The sequence below is a fragment of the Aspergillus costaricaensis genome (genome assembly GCF_003184835.1).
Source record: "Aspergillus costaricaensis CBS 115574 unplaced genomic scaffold BO79scaffold_2, whole genome shotgun sequence".
Taxonomy (NCBI): Eukaryota; Fungi; Ascomycota; class Eurotiomycetes; order Eurotiales; family Aspergillaceae; genus Aspergillus; species Aspergillus costaricensis.
In genome coordinates, this window is record NW_020291802.1 from 576119 (window position 1) to 597675 (window position 21557).

General features: G+C 49.8%; 7 protein-coding genes across 7 annotated transcripts; 4 read left to right on the plus strand and 3 right to left on the minus strand.

The window, feature by feature from the left end:
- Nucleotides 1-74: 74 nt before the first annotated feature.
- BO79DRAFT_186053 (RNA-binding ribosome biosynthesis protein MAK21) lies at nt 75-3684 on the plus strand. Its single transcript, XM_025680444.1, has 4 exons — nt 75-914; nt 965-2076; nt 2126-2669; nt 2722-3684. The coding sequence occupies exons 1-4, from the start codon at nt 102-104 to the stop codon at nt 3607-3609; spliced, it is 3357 nt and encodes a 1118-aa protein (XP_025544366.1). The 5' UTR covers nt 75-101; the 3' UTR covers nt 3610-3684.
- A 2832-nt stretch (nt 3685-6516) lies between these two features.
- On the plus strand, nt 6517-8248 carry BO79DRAFT_213152 (putative neutral amino acid permease; the record flags this gene model as incomplete). Its single annotated transcript, XM_025683198.1, has 5 exons — nt 6517-6726; nt 6814-6956; nt 7010-7136; nt 7187-8110; nt 8168-8248. 5 exons carry the CDS (start codon nt 6517-6519, stop codon nt 8246-8248), a joined length of 1485 nt encoding a protein of 494 aa, XP_025544367.1.
- An 853-nt stretch (nt 8249-9101) lies between these two features.
- On the minus strand, nt 9102-10708 carry BO79DRAFT_164301 (Zn(II)2Cys6 transcription factor; the record flags this gene model as incomplete). The annotated part of the gene is made up of 2 exons (XM_025679190.1): nt 9102-10569; nt 10686-10708. 2 exons carry the CDS (start codon nt 10706-10708, stop codon nt 9102-9104), a joined length of 1491 nt encoding a protein of 496 aa, XP_025544368.1.
- A 1180-nt stretch (nt 10709-11888) lies between these two features.
- On the plus strand, nt 11889-13678 carry BO79DRAFT_186061 (cytochrome P450; the record flags this gene model as incomplete). The annotated part of the gene is made up of 5 exons (XM_025680445.1): nt 11889-12123; nt 12180-12387; nt 12453-12521; nt 12588-13184; nt 13257-13678. Exons 1-5 carry the CDS (start codon nt 11899-11901, stop codon nt 13676-13678), a joined length of 1521 nt encoding a protein of 506 aa, XP_025544369.1. The 5' UTR covers nt 11889-11898.
- Nucleotides 13679-15586: 1908 nt separating this feature from the next.
- On the minus strand, nt 15587-19243 carry BO79DRAFT_186064 (nucleoporin Nup84/Nup107 family protein). Its single transcript, XM_025680446.1, has 6 exons — nt 19114-19243; nt 18831-19047; nt 16724-18781; nt 16340-16670; nt 16162-16286; nt 15587-16104 (listed from the first exon to the last, which is right to left on the minus strand). The coding sequence occupies exons 1-6, from the start codon at nt 19171-19173 to the stop codon at nt 15764-15766; spliced, it is 3132 nt and encodes a 1043-aa protein (XP_025544370.1). The 5' UTR covers nt 19174-19243; the 3' UTR covers nt 15587-15763.
- A 215-nt stretch (nt 19244-19458) lies between these two features.
- On the minus strand, nt 19459-20368 carry BO79DRAFT_164308 (DUF1903-domain-containing protein). The gene is made up of 4 exons (XM_025679191.1): nt 20205-20368; nt 20103-20153; nt 20034-20046; nt 19459-19981 (listed from the first exon to the last, which is right to left on the minus strand). Exons 1-4 carry the CDS (start codon nt 20205-20207, stop codon nt 19809-19811), a joined length of 240 nt encoding a protein of 79 aa, XP_025544371.1. The 5' UTR covers nt 20208-20368; the 3' UTR covers nt 19459-19808.
- A 146-nt stretch (nt 20369-20514) lies between these two features.
- On the plus strand, nt 20515-21518 carry BO79DRAFT_206501 (SUMO family protein SMT3). Its single transcript, XM_025681984.1, has 3 exons — nt 20515-20625; nt 20701-20949; nt 21106-21518. Exons 2-3 carry the CDS (start codon nt 20740-20742, stop codon nt 21160-21162), a joined length of 267 nt encoding a protein of 88 aa, XP_025544372.1. The 5' UTR covers nt 20515-20625; nt 20701-20739; the 3' UTR covers nt 21163-21518.
- Nucleotides 21519-21557: the final 39 nt, after the last annotated feature.

The window sequence follows — 21557 nt, forward strand, 5'->3', positions numbered from 1 at the left end:
TCCGGCGGCCTGGCGGCTCTCCTCAATTTTTTGGCGGCAGAAAAAAAAGTAGATGCAAATCCCCAACATCAAGTCTACATTTGGCCGTACAACTATCCGTCATGGCCAAAAGTAAGGGGAAGCGCTCCTCCGGAGCAAACGATATCATCCCCGACGGTGGTGTCGCAGTTAACGACTCCGCCCCCGGTCCTGATGCCCTTCCACAACTAGAGGAAAGTGCATTTGCCGGCTTGCGCCAGAAGATCGAACAGCGACTGAAGGACCAGAGCGCCTCGAAGCAGAAGCCCAAGAACAACAAGGGAAAGTCGGGACCCAGTGATACGTCACAGAAGAAAGAACCTGCACCCAAGCCCCAGCCGAAGCAAGCGTTCAACAACGACAAGAACAACAAAGGCAAGAAGCGGGACCGCAATGGTGAGGTGATCGCGAGGGAGGACAAGGTTGTTTCGAAGGATAAGAAGCCGGCATCGAAGGAGAACCAGGACGATGTTTTGCGGCAGGAGATTTTGGCCCTCGGAGGCACGGAGGAAGACTTGGATCTCATCGCCGGGGTTGGCTCGGACTCTGAAGTTGAAGATGCTACAGAGAAGAAATCCAAGGGCAAGTCCGACGACGCTTCGCTCCGGAAGGAACTGTCAAGTATTCTGGCAGCGGCGGGTCAGGTTGTCCCTGACGACCTAGAGGACGATGAGGTGGAGGAAGAGGAAGCTGAGGAGGAAGAAGCAAGCGAGGAAGATGATGTCGAAGAGGACGATGAGGAAGAAGTCGAGGATGACGAGGACGAGGAACCGTCAGAGGATGAGGAGCCAGCTCCTGTTCCCGCCCCGAAGGAGAGCAAAGAACCCGCCAAGAAGGAGAAAGCCAACAAGGAACCTACCGCCGAAGTTGTCTTCCCCAAGGAGTTCGCCAAACTCGTGAGTATAACCAGCCCAATCCACATATATCCTTCTAACGTAGCCATTAGTCTGTTCGACCCAGGTCCGATTGGTACATGACGGAACTGCCCTCTATACCGACAGCACAAGCGAAGTCTCTGCCTCGTCATGTGGTGGATCGGTTCTACGATTACGCCGTCTCCCTCCTCGAGAAGGAAAACAAGATGTACGCGGAAGCGCAGCAAGCATCTGCCTCTTCATCCCACAAGTTCTACAGCACGATCATGTCTACCGGTACGCTTAGCGATAAGACCTCTGCCTTGACTCTTGCTGTACAGGAATCACCTCTTCACAATACAAAGGCAATGGAAAACCTCATTGCCCTCGGAAAGAAGCGCAGTCGTGCTCAGGCCGTGGAAGTCTTGAGATCGCTCAAGGATATGTTCGCTCAAGGAACACTACTTCCTAGCGACAGGAGACTCCGGGCTTTTGCCAACCAGCCGTCTCTTATTGCTGCGTTGCAAGGCGCAGGCAGCAAGTGGTCAGAAGGAGACCCTCTCCCTGGAGGGCTTCAGAAGAGCCACTTGATTGTCTGGGCGTACGAGCACTTCTTGAAGGATCAATTCTTTGAAGTCCTTAAGATCCTTGAAGTCTGGTGTAATGACGAGATTGAGTTCTCTCGCTCCAGAGCTGTCAGTTACGTTTATGAATTGCTCAAGGAGAAGCCGGAGCAGGAAACGAACCTTTTGCGACTGTTGGTCAACAAATTGGGAGATACTTCGAAGAAGATTGCTTCGCGGGCATCTTACCTCTTGTTGCAACTTGAACAGGCGCACCCTCTGATGAAGCCCACCATCATCGCCGCCGTCGAGGAAGTTCTTTTCCGTCCTGGTCAGAGTCAGCACGCCAAATACTATGCAGTTATCACGCTGAACCAGACGGTCTTGAGTGTCAAGGAGGAGACCGTTGCCCTGAAATTGCTCGACATCTATTTCTCCATCTTTGTTGCTCTCTTGAGGCCTAACAAGGAGCCAAAGGGCAAGAAGAATGGAAAGTATGGCAACAAGCACAACAAGAACAAGGGGAAGGAGGACGCTGATAAGGGTCTGGCTCAGACTGAAGAGGTGCGGGATAAACTGACCTCTGCAGTTCTGACTGGTGTCAACCGAGCCTACCCGTTTACCAGCTCGGATAGTGAACGGTACGTTTCGCATATCCTTCCTTTCTATATATCACTAATCCGTCATTAGACTCTCCAAGCACATCGATACTCTCTTCCGCATCACACACTCCGCCAACTTCAACACCAGTATCCAGGCGCTCATGCTGATCCAGCAGATAACCTCGACTCACCAGGTTGGCGCTGATCGCTTCTACCGCACGTTATACGAGTCTCTTCTCGACCCTCGGGTCACTACATCCTCTAAGCAGTCGCTCTACCTCAACCTTTTGTTCAAGGCCTTGAAGAACGACCTGAACACTCGCCGTGTGAAGGCGTTCGTGAAGCGTATTGTTCAGGTTCTCGGGTTGCATCAGCCCGCTTTTATCTGTGGTGTCTTCTACCTGATCCGTGAATTGGAGAAGACATTCCCCGATCTCGCTTCCTTGTTCGATCAGCCGGAAGAGAACGACAGTGATGACGAGGAGGTGTTCCGCGATGTTCCTGATGAGGATGACGAGCCCCAGGAGCAGCCAGAGGTCACACAGAAGCCGGAGAAGCCGTCGACTCAATACGACCCCCGCAAGAGAGACCCCGGCCACAGCAATGCCGACCGGACATGTCTGTGGGAACTGGTAAGTTTAATCTGCTAATGAAATGTTGTCACGCGCTAATATGGTATCATAGCTGCCTTACCAGTCTCACTTCCACCCGTCCGTGTCAGTGAACGCGGCTCATCTGCTCGACCACAAGCCAATGTCCGGACAGCCCGATCTCACATTGCACACCTTGTCCCACTTCCTCGACCGCTTCGTCTACCGGACCCCCAAGGCGTCTGCGCTCACCCGTGGTTCATCCATCATGCAACCTCTGGCAGGCAGCGAGGCCAAGGATCGGTTGGTCGCGGGCGGCAAGTCGATCCAGCAGCTGCCTCTCAACTCGGAGGCCTTCTGGAAGAAGAAGTCCGAGGAAGTTGCCGCGGAAGATGTCTTCTTCCACGAATACTTCAACCGCATTGGAAAGGGTCAAGACAAGGACAAGGCCAAGAAGGCCAAGGATGCGGTCGACGAAGACGAGGAGGATGCCGAACTCAGCGGCGCCGAGTCCGAGATCTGGAAGGCGTTGGTTGATTCCCGTCCCGATTTGGAAGCAGGCAGCGACGACGACGATCTCGACATGGACGACCTCGAGTCCGCCTACGACAAGTCTGACGATGAAGACGAGGAAGGCGGCGACAGCGAAGTCGAACTCAACCTCGACTCGGACGACGAGATGGAGGACATCGAAGAGGAGCAGCCTGCCACCAAGCCCAAGGCTAAGAAGGGCAAGGCCGCCAAGGAGGAAGAGCCATCCGACGACGAGGATGCATTTGACATGGACGTTTCAGACGACGAGGCCTTCGTTGACAGTGACGAGGAACTGCCCTCTGACGTGGAACTCGCAGCGGTTGAGGAGCCTCCGAAGGATGACAAGCAGTCTGAGCGGAAGAAGCGGCGCAAGCTCAAGCATCTGCCGACATTTGCTTCTGCGGACGACTATGCGGCCCTGCTGGCCGGGGAGGACGAGGGAATGTGAATTCGGAGCTTGTAGTTACTACCCTGATATGCTATCCATTGCAGTATACCACAAAAGCATGCACTTGGTTCGGAGTCTATCTTCCATCGTAATCCAGGTATCTACATCACTGTAGCTACAGTAAAGTGCAATAGAACCCAATAAATACCCCTTACTTTACACATACCACCAACACACTACTCAAATCAAGTAGTATGCAAATATGGTCCGGCCCGCCGTGATGGCTTCCATTCCATTCCATTCCCCCTTGCGCCAGCACCCCCTGACCCAGCGATAGAGACAGTCAAAAGACTCGGATTCATTCTCCGAGACTTTGCACCACGCAATTTGCCAAAAAGAATACATATATACTAATAGTGCCATCAAAATACACAATAAAAACCCACCATCCCATAGAGAATCCCATCCTCATACAGCTCGCTATAACTGATAGCTACTAGCTGCCGATAAGGTTCCATCAATCGCTCCCGCCGTGAGAAAGTGGCGTAAAAGCGGCGCCACTAGAGATCAAACCAGCCGTTATCCTAGATAGATTAGAGGACTAGTCTAGATTGTGGACAGACACAAGACTGCTGCGAGGCGTAAGACTAGTGTCAGCCTTAGCGCCTGGCGTAAGGCGTGCATACCTTGAGAAGAGAGATTTTGTCGACTCGGCAGAGTTGCCGTGTTGTGTTATTGGGTGTTGTTTCCGGGTTATTTTATAGCCATGTTCTATCCATGTGAGACTGAAATAATGATAGAGAATCAGGCGCGCTTTTAAGTACAGTGAGGGATAGCGAGTGGAATAGTGTATTTAGTATCATTGAATTTGTACGCTGAAGTTACATAGTAGCTACACTACCTGACATACCAAGCAAAGAGTTTTTAGTCTAAAGGAAAAGGGTATTTGTTGGTGAGATCTCCCTGCAGTACTAGTGCTGAGCGTGCATATGCGCATAAGGCACATGGCTGCTACTAAGAGTCCAAGAGTACACTCCTTACCCAACTAAGTAAGTAATCCCACCAGTCAATCCCCAGGCACGTGGAGAAGTGGCTTATCACGCCATCTACTAGCGCATAGCGTGCTCGACAAGGCTTGAAAAGAAGCAGAAAATAATAATATAAGCAGTGTCAGATATTTACTGGCAGTGGCGGCTTTTTTTCATTCATCTGTTTGAATTTTCTTCCTTCCCAACCGAACCTTTTCGGTTAGCTTAGTTTCTTTTTCATTTTTTTTTTTGCCATCGAAGGAATGCGAATGCATGGATCCATGCACAAGGGAAAACCAGTAAGAAGATCTCCATACGATATTCGAACAAGGGTCATGGAAAAGTTATCGAAGCCATGCGTTGTCGTCGTATGACTGGGGGGAGTTTATGCTTGTTGGTACTTATCATTCATGCATAAGAGAGAGGCGTAGCTTTGGTCATGCCACACAACATCGTTTGCTTAGTGCAACTTAATTTTCAGAAGCTGATGGGGGGGGGGGGGATGTATGGATCGGGATAAGGTAGCAACAAATGGTTCCATTTTGTTCCTTCACTTCCTTCCTACTTCTTGGAGCGGAAATTCTCTGCAAGAGGGGTTTTCCGTCAAAAAGAGAAAAGAGGGAAAAAAAGCTCAGGACGGATGCGGGGCAGTTCTGGATCGGGCGGTTCCGCCGCGGACATTGGACAAAATGCTGATTGGCTGGGGAAACAGGCAAAGGTTGTACCGGGAACGGACCAATGGGCGGTGGAGACTCATGGGGGTGGGGTCTGAACGCGGCATTGCTGTTCTTAGCCGAGTCGAGCTTTACGGAGGTGGAGTGAGTTATCTATTAGCTACTTTGTAGTGAAGGTAATGATGGTCAGGATAGATGGGGGAGAATGATTCATTACTATAGTAACTTGGAAGGGGACACAAGAGACCTCGAGTATCTTGTGGTAGTCCCTGGACCAAAATCTAATACTGCTTCTGCTTAGGTTCGTCCCAGTAACCTACCAGACTCTACTAGTGGTAGTGAAGATGCACCGGTGGTCAATCCCGCTGGAGGACGTCATACAAAGTAGATGTTGTCATCGGCCATTCCGGACAGTCGGACTGACCGGCTGCATTGCACGCCGGTCATTGGATCTCCGAGCCCTCGATTCGCAATCAGCGACCGCTGCTCTGGTTGTTATTTGTTCCCCAGTTTAAATAAATATAATCGTAAATTAAATCGCCTCTCCCTGTGGGTTTGCATTTTGCCCAGATAGTCTTGGGGTGCGCAGAAACCACCGGTGCTAGGCAACTAAAACCCATCCGGCGCGCGCTTTGGGAGAACCCAGCTTTCCAGGGCAATCCAGGTTAAGGAAATAAGCGCATCCAGATTAAATCTCTTTTGCTTGAATTTCTTTTTCTCTTTTGCCTCAGCGGTACTTTTTCGCTCATTTCTTTCAATCTGCTCGTGTTCACAAGCTTAGCACGTCATTTTTCACTTTTTCATCTATATTATTACCTTGGGTGATTTTGTGATTCTTTGTCGCGCATAGTTATCGCAAACCCCCCTTGGTCTTGTAGTGTCGATCTGCCTCACGGTTATCTCCAGTAAGTACTAGGTTGCCCGCACGTGCCTTCGCCAGTGATATTCTTCTCTAGCCTGAACCTGACAGCTAAAAAGATGTTAGATCCTTCCTCCGTTCTTCCTTTTCGCTCTTCTCTCACCTTCCGTCACTCGCCTCGTTAATTCTCCTTCACTCGCTGCCGGTCTTCGCTAAGGCAATTCCTGATCACCATCTGTCACCTCTGATCATTCCAGAGCTATCCTTAACGATTTACTTCAGTGATTTGGAGTCGTCCTATTTTGTCGCATCTCAAGGCGCAGTACATGCATCCAAAGGCATTTAGTGTCTCTTCTTCCTTTAGCTTCATCGCTTCCTACCACCTGCGGCTTGTCCGCTCGTTAAAATGGCGGAGTCCAACACTTTTAAGCCCGTCGTTTCCCGTCGGTCGTCTGTCTCCGACAATGCCAGTGCAGCAGATAAGTTGAAGCAGATGGATCTGGAAAATCAGAAACAGCAGGTGGGCTCCGGCTCAGACACGGAGGGGGAAATCGGTCGTCAGATTGAAATGGAATCGGAGAATTCAATTAAATACCGTACCTGTAGCTGGCAGAAGGTATGTACTACAATCCGCCTTGAAGCAGTGCACGCGTGCGATGTGCGCAGAGTTGCAATGGCTGACCACAGACTTGTGTTTCATTAGACGGCCGCCCTTTTGTTCTCCGAGTATATCTGTCTGGCTATCATGTCGTTTCCATGGTCCTATTCCGTTCTCGGCTTGGTCCCGGGATTGATCCTCACCGTTGTCATCGCTATGATCGTGCTTTATACTTCCCTGGTTATTTGGTATGTTTTTCGTCGTCGCATTGATTGCGAAGATAATCGCTCATATCGTGTAGGAAGTTTTGTCTGCGACACCCACATGTCCGTGACGTGTGCGACATCGGCCAAATGATCTTCTGGGACTCCAAAGTTGTGTGGTACCTGACTGCGGTGATGTTCCTGTTGAACAACACATTCATTCAGGTATTTTTATTTTGCATGCGAAGTTTATTCATAGCGCTGACCTGGATTAGGGCTTGCATTGCTTGGTCGGCGCCGAGTACCTCAATACCATCAGTGGTCATGGAGCCTGCACCATCGTGTTCTCACTGGTCACGGCGATCATCTCGCTGATCTGCTCACTTCCACGCACCTTTAGCGCCCTATCCAAGGTGGCTACCTTGTCGGCATTTACCACATTCATCTCCGTCATGTTAGCCCTCATCTTCTCCGCCATCGAGGACCATCCCGCGGGCTATACCCCAGAGAAGGGAGACCCCATTGTGAAAGCGATCCCTGTGCCCGGAACGACCTTTGTCTCAGGAATGAGCGCCTTTCTCAATATCAGCTACACCTTCATCGGTCAGATCACGCTGCCAAGTTTTATCGCGGAGATGAAGGAGCCCAAGGACTTCTGGAAGTCCGTCACCGCCGTCACCATTGCCGAGATTATCGTGTTCAGCTTGGTCGGCTCTATCGTGTACGCCTACACCGGTAACCAGTACATCACGTCACCGGCATTCGGCTCTCTGGGTAACGAGGTATACAAGAAGGTGTCCTTCTCGTTCATGATCCCGACGTTGATTTTCCTCGGCGTGCTGTATGCCTCCGTGTCAGCGCGTTTCATCTTCTTCCGCTTGTTCGATGGCACCCGCCACAAGGGTAACCACACCGTGCTCGGATGGGCCGCCTGGACCGGTATCCTCACCATCCTTTGGATCCTCGCCTTCATCATCGCCGAGGTGATTCCCTTCTTTTCCGACCTGGAGTCGATCATGAGCTCCCTCTTCGATTCATTCTTCGGCTTCATTTTCTGGGGTACGGCCTACCTGCGCATGCGCCGGGAGGACTATGGACCCAATTTCTACAAGAACCGTGGTATCCGCGGCTGGCTGGGCGCGATTCTCAATGTTACTCTTATCTTCGCTGGTTTCTTTTTCTTAGGACCAGGAACTTATGTATGTCTTCTTTCTCTCCTGATTCAAAAGAAGCCGACACTAACAGACTTCCTTTAGGCATCCATTGAAAGCGTCATTATCAGCTACCGAGAAGGAACCGTCGGCACTCCTTTCTCCTGCGCCAACACGGGACTGTAGATACAACCAACCATCTGAGATGAAAACCAAAGAGCAAATGAACCGGAGATGAAATAGCTCCAGGGCTGGCACCACAAACAAAAACCGGGAAATGATGATTTCTTAACGAGTTCTTTCCACCATATGAACGACGACTCTTATTTTCTGCTTATTAGTTTTATTATTGTTTGAGACATACCCATTGTTATGCTACTACCACTATTGTTGTTCGTGTACGAAGAAAAAAGAATGTGATTTCCAACTGGCTGGGTGCCGGACTTATGCTGACTGGCCTATGGTGGTGGATTTCATGAGAGGGGATCTGGAATGGGAGGAATATATTTATAAGTGTGTGTGTCCGAATTAGTAAAGGTTCACACACAACATTAGGTACTACTAGTACTTCTAGTTCTAGTATTAGTTCTTAATTTCGTCCTACTCAGGCAACGTAAATCTAATACACAGCATACTATGGAGATGGATGGTAGGACAACAGATGAAGCGAGGGTGATACTACATTAGTAGCTGCGTAGTATGCATATTGTGATACCAGGTAAGACGAAGTGTCATGGGTCTAGGTAGTAGTATCTAGTAAGTAGGACTTAGGTACTAAATGTGTCATTAGTGAAACTGTTGCTAATAGAGCAGCAGCCTGTTCCGTCCTCCTTCGTTCTTGTCCCTGTCAATTATACGTACGGTATATAAAGTACTAAGTACTCTTGATAACTAATAGATAACCGGTGTAGTAAGTAGGGTAGGGCATTGTTTCTCTTATAGTAACAGCACGGGGGTTTTTATATACTATTTCTCTACTATCTGTAAGCATACTAACGGCGATGAACTGTACCTTTTATGTACTGTTTATTAATAACTATTACTCAAGCACCACCACCCTCTCCTGCTCCCTACCTTCACCACTAGCCATCACATACCTTATAATCATACTCCTCCGATCCTCCGCAACTTCAATCGTATGCGTATGCACACGATACTTTCTCGGGATAAACCCTTTAGCATCTTTTCCCTCATCCTCAAGATCAATCAATCCTCGACAAATATTCACTATCAGATACGAATCATAAAACCCCTCGCGATGGGGCCACACCTTCAGCAATTGAAGCGCTCGTTCTCTGGTCTCTGCATCCCGACACCTCACACAGCACCAGAACAACGATGGTAGGACACCGATATCAGTGACCATGGTGGGGAGGTTCTCGTAACTCCCGTATTCAGTCACGAAGGTGGCTATGATTCGTTCACAGAGGTGGTTGATGCGCTTGAACTCGGGTAGGAAGTTGTCGTAACCTAGTTCCGTCGTGTCGAGAGAACAGCCGAGCATGCTGTTTAGGGTTGCTACATGTGTGAGGATGACGTCCACGCTGCGGATTTCTCGTAACGTCCAGGCGGTGTTGTTGGATTTGTGGGAGGAGATGAATGATTTGAGGTCGAGGGTGAAGTCTGTTAGGTCGTGGTGGAGGGTGGTTTGTTTCGCGGAGAGGGTTAGAGTATTGAGGTGTGGGTCTTGTTCGCCGCGGAAGAAGATGTTGCAGAGGGATTGGAGATGGAAGATGTTGTTCATTAGCACGCGTAGACGCTCTTTTGCTTCGACGATGCTGTGGATTGGCGTGACTTCGTATGCTACTTCCCGCACGCTGCCCTTGGGAGGGTGGCCGGTTACGACGACGTCAGGGCCGTTCCAGTAGGCTCGCGGGGTGTTGAGCTGCAGGAAGGCTTTGGCGAGGATGCGCTCGGTGGTCAGTGCGTGGTGGGCTGATTGGGTTTTCAGGATGTTGAGGCCTTGTTGGAGATGGGCGAATGCGTTGGTGTAGTCGCCTTCGAGGAGTTCGAGGATGATGAAGGTGATACAGCACATGAGTGTGATGCCACGGACTTGGGGGTCATTGGATTGGATGCGCCGGCGCAGCATTGCCATGGAGCGGTTGTATTGTTCCAGTGCGAAGTGGTGATGGCGGTGATCGGGTTTTGATTTCAGAGCTTTGATGCTCCGTTCGTAGTCTTCATGAAAGGCACTGAGCGCGACTACTGCGTGGCAGACGGCGGGTTCTCGATGACACATTTGTAGTACGAGACGTTGCCATACTTCCGAGTCCGCATACCCCACTAGCATGGGGATGGTGTTGTGCTCGAAGAACTGGAGACATCGACGCTCATCGGAATCCAGTCCAGGGAGACAGAGGACGAGGCTCTTTGATGGTTTGGAGACTGGTAGTGTCACCTTACGAGAGGGTAGTCGATATTGAGTGTACCCGTCGCATTTGCGCCCTGTGGAAGTGCAGTTGCGGCATGCATTTGGGGTTTCATCGCATTTGATATGGCGGGACCTGCGTGCACGGACTGGGGGATTAGCTGCTTACCCTAGGATCAGGAGCCTAGTCTTGATGTTGACGCATGTAATCAGATGCGGAAGTGGAGTAGTAGGAGATTGAGTGATGAAGACTGACCGACAGGTGCGACATCCATTTCTGGATCTATGGGTGAATGCTCTTTGTCTTCTCATGTTGGCTGGCTATGTGCGGAGACACGCTTTGAAGGGTTGTTCATATCTACAGTGCATACTGGCAGTGATACTTTCCCATGCATCTGCACTGGATTTGCATGGTAAGACGCAAAGGATGAGAGCCTGTCAGTTGGATCACTCGGCAACACTCTGAGGAGGGAGATCATTATTGGGAGAAAGGCCTCTTCTTCCTTCCTGGTAAGTGTGTGTTAGCTCCGGACTACTAATAGTCTGACTAGTGCGGGCATGGATGCTGGGTGCCCCAGGCAGAGACAGTGACGCCCTGCCTTTTCGATGCTTCTGATTGGTCCAAATTAGGGTGGAGCGGTGAATTGGACAGATCACCTGATTTAACCCTCTTTACTCACAGTCGACACTGACTGTCTAGATTCCTCTTCTCACATTTACTCTTTGGTAAAGCGTGCTGGCTTTAAATTGTCCATCCCAAGCTTAGGCGGCTGCTTGATGCTTATGACGAGCTGAACTCTTGATGTGATGACTTCTTCCATCAGCTGATGGGATAATGATCCTAGCATCAAACTATCCCCATCTCTGCAGATTGGGATACTGTGGGCCCCTTCAGCCGCACCTGGTGGGGTTTCTGCGATGCAATAATGCTGTATAGGCCTTTCAGCACCCACGAGTAGAGAGGCTGGGCACATTAAAAGGTGATTTTTGAATCATCCAGATCTGATTCATTCATTGAATTTATTTGTTCATTCGTCCATCCTCATATTCCTTCCGCAAGCTTATCAATGTTGGCCATGCTTAATGCTGAGACTTCCCTCATGCAGGCCCTAAAGCATTAAAGCGTGGCCCTACCGCTCTCCCTTCATTCCTAATGTACGACTAGCCAGCCAGCCAGTCGGCCAACCACATCCTCCAGCATCCGTACTCTATTGCAGTAGTCCTTGCATTAGCAGCTGCAACTAGTCAATCCCGCATTCTTAGTCTGACTAGTCCGATGGCACGCATTGGAGATGATGTCGAGTACTAAAACGTAGCATTTCCGATATCTGCACCTCCGCCTGCTTACTTGGAGGTCGAGCAGAGTTATACAGCCTTCCTTATGACATTCTGATCTCACAAAATACTCCAAGTTGGCCTGCGCTCCTCCAGATGGTTTCTAAAATCACATACTCTATCACACGCCATGTTTACTGCCAAAACTATATCATATCTGAGTGAGCTGGACGCAACAACATGGATCTGGACTCTCGTACTAGCGATAATCGTCTTCTGGTTTCTAAGCACTCCGTCGCTTAAGACACCCCTTCCCGTAATTAATCAGAGGCAACGGTTCGAGATCGGAAGCCTGGGCTCCCTAAAACGGTTTTTCAAGGATGCACATGGCTTAATCAGAACTGGATTCAGTCAGGTATGCCCCTCCAAACTCTACTTCCGAACCATACGCATTGATGGGTTGTCTACCAGGGCAGCGCTTTTTATCTCTACTCGGAATTCGGGCCAAAGATCGTGCTAGCCCCCAAGCATGCAGATGACTTTCGTACTCATCCCGCATTAAGCTTATTGGATGCTATTGCGGAAGAATTTCATGCTCATATCCGAGGGTTTGACCCTTTCGACCAGGATCCGGCTCTTGTGAAAGATGTTCTACGCACGAAACTGACACCGAGTTTGGGTGAGTATATCATGTCTACACACAATCGACCTAGTCAAACACATTCTAACCGTCATGTCTGGTAGATAAGTTGGCTCGGCCTTTGTCTGAAGATACTCGTCGTGCGCTAGGAGAGATGTTCACAGATGATCCCAGTAAGCTTAGTGATTCGCGATATATTCACTTGCCCTACAATGATGTTAATAACATGTCACCACCAGATTGGCATGATTTACAATTGAAGCCGAATGTGGCTAGTCTAATCTCCAGACTGACATCAAGGGTATTCCTCGGGGAGAAACTATATCGCAATCCGGACTGGCATCGAGTCACAGCCGACTATGCCGTTCACACATTCATGTCCGCTCTATTTCTCCGAATATTCCCGCGCTGCACCAGACCCTATGTGGCATACATCCTACCATTCTGCCGTAAGATACGCAACGAAATTAAGGAAGCTGAAGGCATCATCACTCCCGTCGTCGAAGAAAGACGGTCCGCCAAGCGAGAAGCCATCCGTCAAGGAAAGGAGCCCGAACACTACGAGGACGCGATGCAATGGATGGAGGAATGCGCAAAGGGTAGACCTTACGACCCGACTCTTGCTCAGGTAGCACTCTCACTTGCCGCTATACATACTACATCGGACCTGCTCACACAGACGATCTTCTACCTTGCTGAACGGGAGGATGTTATTAAGGCGCTACGAAACGAAATAATCACAGTTCTGCAAAACGACGGATGGACAAAATCGACGTTCAACGACTTGAAGCTCATGGATAGCGTGTTAAAAGAGAGTCAACGGCTTAAGCCGCACAGTATAGGCAAGCTTTCTCCCCACCACCAACCCTTACACACAACCGAGAATTCACCTAACACAACCACAACAGCGGGAATGAGACGCTTCGCACAAGAAGACGTGACCCTCTCCGACGGAACCATCCTCCCCAAAGGCACAATCTCAGTTCTCGCCAGCGAGTCCATGTGGGACCCTACCATCTATCCAGAGCCGGAGACATTCGACGCATACCGATTTCTGAAGATGCGCGAGACGCCCGGTCTTGAAACTGCGGCGCAGGCAATTTCGACTTCGCCTCAACATTTGGCGTTCGGGTTGGGGAAGCATGCTTGTCCTGGACGTTTCTTTGCGATTGCTTTGAATAAGATCATTCTGTGTCATGTTCTTTTAGAGTATGATTTCAAGGTGGCTGATGGGTGGAGCCCGACGGTGAGGAAGTATGGGTTCATATGGCAGGCAGATCCGGTGGCAAAGGTGTCTGTTCGGAGGAGGAAGGAGGAGATTGTATTGTAAGTTGGGAAGTTGTTTGAGGTTGAGTAGATGTATTGGCAAGGTAGTGATATACAATATATACTGCCGGTCGGGTGACTGATCGATAGTACTATATACAACAATTATATTAGTCTTATAACTGGTGAGAGAAGAAAGGAGTTCTAGTTACTCAGATCCTAACTGCTAAATTGTGTGATATCTACGCAGACTAGTATTCCTAGAGCGAGTCCTCTCAGGGTAACATCAAGAGATACTACAGTTACCGAAGTACACCAGATAACCCATCGTTAACCAGAAGAACAACTAAATAGTCACTATTTAAACCCCTTAACACGAGCCGCACCAACAAACCCACACCGAAGGTAATCCGGCGGTCCCAAAACCCTTTTCAACACGGGAAGCCACCAGTCCTGGACATATTTCCGATAAATGACAGTACTTAGCCATGGCATATTCTATATAGTATCCAGGGAGAAATGCACTGCATCTCCACCCCACAATACCAGTAATCCAGCCATGCTTTACCATGATGTTATCAGCGACGAGATGGCCATGGGTCAAGACAAACCGTGAAGGCTCCTCCTTATTACCACCCCTCATATAGGGTACGCAGCAATCCCAAAACACCCTCGAAACAGGACACTGTATTTTCTCCTACGCCCAGTCATCGAACAACTTTCCGAGGCGAAGGGTCCCATGCCCCTCTAACACCAATAACAGTCGAAGACATCACTCGCCGGTTCATTGCCAATGTGACCAATCAATATACGGTTGAGTGAGTTCCCGCATCTTCAGTATCTTGTTTTTTCTTCTCCAAACCGCCCGAAGTTAGAATAAGACAAGACACTGGACCAGAGACTTTACGAACAGCTTAGCTTAGCTTACCTGCTCTCTCAACTGACCCTCAATCCCCTTCTTTTGCGAGTCGTCCAAATTATGCCAGACCTTATCAAGCGACAGGCCTGGCTGGGTACGCGATCAGTCACCAAGACCGTATCTATGTCTCCCACATCCCAGCATCCATCCCAGCACGTACTCGAGATGCGAGAATGCCATCCATTCTCATGGGCATACTGCATGCATCATTGCAGCTTCGGATCGCCGGAATGTATGGGTATAGAAGTACTTGATATTAACGGCGACTAGTCTGCCGGACGGCCCCTGTCGTGGACTCGACCACTCTGGTATTCCCTCTTTCCTCGATGTTATTTATTATTGCCTTGAACGAGATTTCGTCGTTCCTCTGCGTTCCTTTTCGAAATACTCTTTCCGCTCCTCCGTGGTGAGGTTCGCCCACCACGTCTCAGTAGTGTCCATGGTAGAACGAACGATTTGGAGATGGGATAAACCGAGGGAGAATAATATCCGATAGGAACAGAAGGGGGTGTTGGAAGGTGATCAGAATTGATAAGATGTGCAGACCATATAAATACTATTTATATCACACTGCAGTGGCAATTGATCGAGAATCCGAACGAGGATGAATTTGAAGGGAGCATCCATTTTTGAGTCTAACGTCACTGGATCTGAATTCACGGCATCAATAGCTCGGTTTCATGGTGTCTTTTAATTGGGAAAGTTCCGCTATGTAATAACATGAAGTTTTGATTGACTAGAGATTGGATTCACTTGGACACGGTCTGTTCAATTGAGGGACAAAACATTTTAGTTGTTCGAAGGAGCCACAAATTATATATACACTATCCCAACAACCTGATGCTTATCATCATAGTATCTAGTGCAATGATTGCAAAAATCAGCATTTATTCACCTTTTTCGTCAGGACGTGCTGTGTCCTTTCTATTAGATTACACGTTTTTATCAGGCTAGTATTCGCTTTATTCGAATCTGCTAGTTCTCCACTGAAAAACGCAGTTCGCTAAGTTTGACCTAAACCCCTCTGATTAATCCATACAGTTAGATTTCTTTATTTTCAGATCGATGTAAATCCTGGAAATGCGCCGGATATGATCATCCCTCCGACCCTTGTACATGCAAGATGCCCATAATCCTTCCGGCCAGAAGAGATTTGGCGAAGTCATAGAAAACGAGAAACATGAGGGTAATATACACGCCGGTCCACCATCGTTAGTTGAAATACACGCTTCATTGCTCCTGGGTCGTGTCATTCTCCTCGTCAGACACCTGCGGGGCCCAGATCCCCAACGACTCGCCTCCCAGTAGCCTGACGCCGGGCTTTGCGTGCGTGTTCACCATGGATTTGCTGGACACTGCCAACGCGTTCATCAGCTCTCCAACGCGGCGGGCCGCAACGAAGCTGCTCGTCAGATGCTCCACTTCAGCCACCTGGGTTGCCAAGTTCATGCACTGCACCAAGAGCTCGCTGCTAAGCACATGAGCCGAGAAATACATCGTGTTGTGGTAATCGAGGAACACTTCGGGAATGTAGGTGTTACGAATCTCCTCCAACTCCTCCTTCTCGGCTTCTATATTGACCATGTTAGTAATGATACACTCAACCTCAAGCAGACAAGGCTGCTTACCATTCTCGTAATTGACCAGCCACTCGTCCAACATGACGTCGATTTGGACGCTAGTGTCATCCAGGGCTTCCTGTAGCCCTTCTCTCAGGTCCTTGAGCATACCCGAATCACGCCGCCGTTTGTTGCTGCGCCAGTGGTGAGTACAACGCAAACCCATTCATAGATTGTCATGACATACTTTTCTAGTTTTTCATAGATAATGGCATATCTCTCCAGAGCGTCTAATGCCAAGATAAGGACCTCCAGGTCACGCATGGTCTGCGATTGCTGGAGTAAGATGCTCGCCTGGCTTCCCGACGCAACTCCGTTGGTTCGCGACCGAGAACGCTTGTGAGGAGAGCTAAGCAATCTCGACTTCGTCGGACTGGAAGGTTCTGGGGTGTTGACCTCTTGCATCGCCGCCACATCGAGGCTAAACTCCGAAATGTCAAAGCCGAACATTTCCCGCGAGATGTCGGATAGCTTCATCCGCCGACACAGCTCCCGAGCTGCAGAGAGTCGACCCGAAACTGTGATATTGTTAGCCTTGCATCTCCTACACGGAACAAGGGTATGTCCATACTATAGAACTTGCGGTACAACAAAGATCCGAGCTGACAGATCCGCCCCCACTGTCCATCCACGTAGCGAAGCCATTCGAGACTGCGTATGACATTCTCATCACTTTCAGATATCTCGGTTCCAATGAAATCCGTCTTGACCGGGACCAATTCAAGGTTGCCATCCTTGCGGTTGACAACCTTCGGGTGCCGCTTGACCGTCCTGGAGTGGTCGATGGCAGAGACATTCACGCTCAGCCACTCCCATTGGGTCTGCAGGACAGCCTCGACGTCGATACCGTGCTTCTCCATCAGTCGAACCAGGTTCTTTCTCTCCCGTGGATCAACAATCTCGATCAATACCTGAGCCAGAACAGACCTCGTCAAATCCTCCGGGAGAAGGGAAGCATAGAGCGGAATGATATCCACAACACCGAGGGATTCCAGGTTAGCGATATACCCGATCACATTCACGCAGGCAGTGTTGTAGAATTGAGTGTCGGCGCGAACGTATCCAATGGAATGAGCGACGATGTAAAGATGGGTGGCAATCCGGAGCGCATCACCGTCCTCTGCAGCAATGACAAGACTGTCATCGACGGAGGTAGGTGACACATCAGGAACGAAGGATGACGCATCAGATTTGTTGTTTGCAACCTGGGATACTGCCTGGGCTAAGGAATAGAAGAATGCGTCGTATCCTTTGCCCAAGATTGTCGCCTGGATAGTGCGGTACGGGTTCCGTGCCTCGCTTCCAACGCGCTCGTTTCCTCTAGTGTACTGCACGAATTTGTTGAATTCGGCATATCCTGCCGGCTCAGGCACGAAGGCAACAGGGGTTGTAGGCGAATGGCTTAGCTTCCGCTGGAACTGCTTACAGAATCCCTGGTAGCGAGACAGGAGGACGCTGTTGAAGTGCACGAAGAGATAGTCATCCCAGGTATGACAGACCTTGAAGGCTGCCTCTGTTTCGCCGCAGAGCAACGCATAAACCGCCCGCTCAAAATCCTCGGCGTGTGGACTCCGTGCCAAAGCACTGCAGGCGGCCCTCCAGGACTCTTGGGAACGCCAGTTCATCAGGCGTGTGTGCCCATCATCAACAGGCGTCCTTCCAGTGTGTGTTTCAACATCCACGCTAGTACCACAGATGCTGACGGCCCGCCATGTTTCCAACCGCTCTGCACACCATTCGCGGATCTTGAACCAACTCTCCCCATGTCTGAGCATCTTCCAGCACGTCATCCATGTAGCGCGCTCGTAGAACTGATCCTGCTTCTGTAGGCTCTGCCTTTGGCGGGTGACGGCATCCGGATCTAATTGGGTGACTAGTGGCTCCGACTTATCCGAGCTCAGAAGCGTAGCGGTGATGCCCGGGTCATTGGGTTCGAGGGGTTGGGGCCAGGCTCGCAGTCGCTTCTGTCCCTTGATTGTTTCCTTCGTGTAAAGCCATCCGTGGGACCATGATCCCTGCCCTCTTTCGGCCTGTGACTCTAACTCAGAGATTAAATAGTCCACATCTTGCGTGCTGTATTTGGCCGAGCGTTCGAGCCACTTCAGGATGATAACGCATTCCGTCGCATAATGGTCCGCAGTCAAGAATTGGTCCCAGACGTCGCGATCGGGGGAGTACCGGTGCAGATTCTGGAAGACAGATTCTTGCGACTTCTTGGAGTCGGCTCTGCGGGGCGGATCGTCCCTGCTAATAAGGTTGAGGAGAAGTCGCCAAGTGTCGGCTTCCAATTGTAGACGCCGGAGCTCCTCTGCAGTCTTGGGATCGAACGATGCGGATCCGTTGCTTCGAGCAGCACCCAATCCAAGCTTGGCCCGTTTCAACGTGTTTTGTTTCGTGATGTCGCTGATTGCATCTTGCGCGAGGGTCTGGTAGCTCTTAACCAGGTTATAGGCAGCTTGGTAGTTCGAGAAGTCCTCCGAGCGGTTTCCTTTTTGCTTGAAACGATCCAGTTTTTCGGCGAAGGCCTCAATCTGGCGCGTGACTCGATCTGCGGTGCGGCGAAGGGGATGCAAGGCCTCCTGCGCGCCTGCCGACGTAAACAAGTCCGGTGTTGCGGCGTCTATACCATCTAGCAAAGTCAGCCTTCCTAGCACTCCCAGAAGTCGTGAGGAGCATACTATGTCCATTTGGAGCGAACCCCAGATCCAGTGGCGATTCGCTTCCATTCAGCGCGTCAGCGGCCTCTTCCTCAGATTCCTCGTCTTCGTCAACATAATCATCTTCCATGTCTTCATCCTCATTGGGCTCCATGTCGTCTCCCTCTTCGTCCATGGGCTCATCGTCATCATCCTCGATTTCAATAACATCCGACTCGTTCGTTGGTTGTTGGGAGGGCTGGACAGTAAAACATCGGTCGGTCAGCGCACCGCCTTACAAGAAAGCCAAAACAAAGCAACTCACATTTATGGACGTGAACCCGGCAGGGGCGCCCGAGCCCGTGGCCCTGGTTAAGGGTGCCATGAGCGCGAGGAAAGGCCGGGGAGGTTGACCGGGAGAGAAGGGGTGTGTCGGGGGAAGGGCGATGATAGAGATGGAGGGTGTTTGCGAAGGGACCTTTAGCTTCCCAGGAGGATTCGGGGAAGAACTGCAACTTCCAATCTTCTTCGTCTTACTCTTTTTGGCCGTGTTTTGGGCCGACGGGCCACTAGCCCAGATGGGGACTAGCGCCAACAACACACCATAAAAACTCGCGCACTTCGGCTTTTTCCTCTTCTTTTTTTTTTCTTTCTTCATCAAATGTCTATAGGCAATCATTAGAGTCTCGGAACGAGCGCTTCAATCTTCGTTCAGGTCAATCGGCCTCTCAGCGTGCTCAAGATTGTCTTAGAGAAATTTGGCAATTTTCACAACTAGCCTAGCTCTTTCCTCGAATGGGAGCTCAGACTGCAAGGGAATTGTCACATTCCAGCCTCAGTTTTACCTGAGATGGATTGTCTACTAAGACTATCACTATCACTATTTTCCGGCAACGACTCGACACGTTGTCAAGAGCCTTGATGAATTGGTCTCTACTCTATTGTCGACAAAAGTATAATCGGTAGTATGTACACGGTCCGTAGAACTCTGATGAGACACGAAATTCTCTGCAAGGCAAGCTAAGGCTCCATGCCCCGTTGCTTCATCTTCAGACGCAGCAAGTTGGGCTTAGGACAACTTGGAGTCTTTGCGTCCTCCCCTCGCGCCTGGTAGAAGGCATTGCAACATTCATAAAGGGCATTGATCTGGGATTGACATTTCTCTTCCTGGTATGAGTTCTTCGTGAGGCATGCTGCAAGAATTAGTGCCATTTCTGCACGTGGATGTTGTATGGTGGTAGTCACCTTGTATGGCACACTGGCAATTGTTAGTCATGCACCAAACAAATGTTCCAACTAGTATCTGTGACCTACAGCTCGTGGATGGCAAGGCGGGTCAAATGCTATGTCTTCCTTAAGTCCGCCCTGCTATCTGTTACTCTCAACTCAAACGGGAGTCAATGGTTACACTCATACCATGACGCAATATACTATACTCAGCCAGAGAACTGGCAACAAGACAGAAGTAAAATCACAAATGAAGGATCCCAAAGGCTAGGACTGAAAACAAAATAAAAACTAATCCGAAAACTGAAAAGAAAATGACCCAACACTGAAAGATGTATAAAGAGAAAATCAAGTATCAGAAGTAGTAGTAACACCTTTGATCTCATTCACTGCAGCGAAGCAACGGGAACTTGGACCTGCGCCGCAAAAATAGATTCTCCGATATTTATAACTGGTGGGGGTTGCCTTCATCGCCTCCAGCTCAGTTTCAACACCCCATCCTTTTTCTTCTTCTCTCAGTCATATCTCACGTCCACCAGCTTCTTCTCCTCGTCCGGCTCTCCGCCAGTGCTCTAGCGCATAACCCCGATCCCTTCAAAGCGGCAAACAGGTAAGCCCACGCAGTCTGACGAACTCAACTTGCGACGGGAAGTCCTCCCAAAGCTGACAACTCGCCCTCCTCCAGTTTCCAAGCCCTCCATCGTCTTTATTCCCTTCTACAACAATGGCCGACTCCGGAGAGGCCCCCGCGGCTGTCGAGCACCTCAACATCAAGGTGACCGACAACAACAATGAAGTGTTCTTCAAGATCAAGCGCACAACCCAGTTGAAGAAGTTGATGGACGCGTTCTGCGAAAGGCAAGGAAAGCAGCCGTCTACGGTCCGCTTCCTATTCGATGGCACCCGTGTGCGCCCTGAAGATACACCCGATACTGTATGTTCTAGCAATGACAACCCTTTTTTCTGTGATGTGTTCATGTGCACGCACTGCGGCACCTTTCCCCGCACGAACACCTTCTTCCATCTCCTCTGGCAGACAGACCCTAGAGAACCGCAAAGCACACGGCTAACTTATCCTGAAATTATGTAGCTCGAGATGGCCGATGGGGACACTCTCGAAGTGCACCAGGAACAAATCGGTGGCTAGATAGCATAATCTCTCTCGATGAATCATGATTATTATGTCTTTTCAAAATACATTACCAGCCCCGTCGTGTTTCTTACTTTACTTAACCAACTTTATCTTCTCCCGACCATCCTCAGATCTGTTTCTCCCGTTTCTATCAAACAGATACAAGGCGCAACATGGTGTTCTACTTGGTTGATGGGTCGGAGCCGGACCCGGATTTGGAGAGCGTCCTATTATGAGATGTGTATCTGGCTAGGGATCAGGAAATTTTTCAGAGTGATAAATAAGAGGGTTGTTGACGTCGACGAAAATATGATGAATGGTTACTCTACATTTCTTTTGCTATCTTCGCTGTTTTGCAAGATTTTGGGGAGCTGAGAAGGAAAAAGAATATGAGCGTCTAGCATCTGTTG

Coding starts and splice junctions, on each gene's coding strand:
- BO79DRAFT_186064 (XM_025680446.1), bottom strand. CDS start 19,173: ATGGCACCCTTAACCAGGGCCACGGGCTCGGGCGCCCCTGCCGGGTTC. Junction 19,048..19,113: donor CCGGGTTCACGTCCATAAAT/GTGAGTTGCTTT, acceptor TTTACTGTCCAG/CCCTCCCAACAACCAACGAA. Junction 16,105..16,161: donor GCTGGTCAATTACGAGAATG/GTAAGCAGCCTT, acceptor TGGTCAATATAG/AAGCCGAGAAGGAGGAGTTG.
- BO79DRAFT_206501 (XM_025681984.1), top strand. CDS start 20,740: ATGGCCGACTCCGGAGAGGCCCCCGCGGCTGTCGAGCACCTCAACATC. Junction 20,950..21,105: donor CTGAAGATACACCCGATACT/GTATGTTCTAGC, acceptor GAAATTATGTAG/CTCGAGATGGCCGATGGGGA.
- BO79DRAFT_186053 (XM_025680444.1), top strand. CDS start 102: ATGGCCAAAAGTAAGGGGAAGCGCTCCTCCGGAGCAAACGATATCATC. Junction 915..964: donor CCAAGGAGTTCGCCAAACTC/GTGAGTATAACC, acceptor CGTAGCCATTAG/TCTGTTCGACCCAGGTCCGA. Junction 2,670..2,721: donor GGACATGTCTGTGGGAACTG/GTAAGTTTAATC, acceptor ATGGTATCATAG/CTGCCTTACCAGTCTCACTT.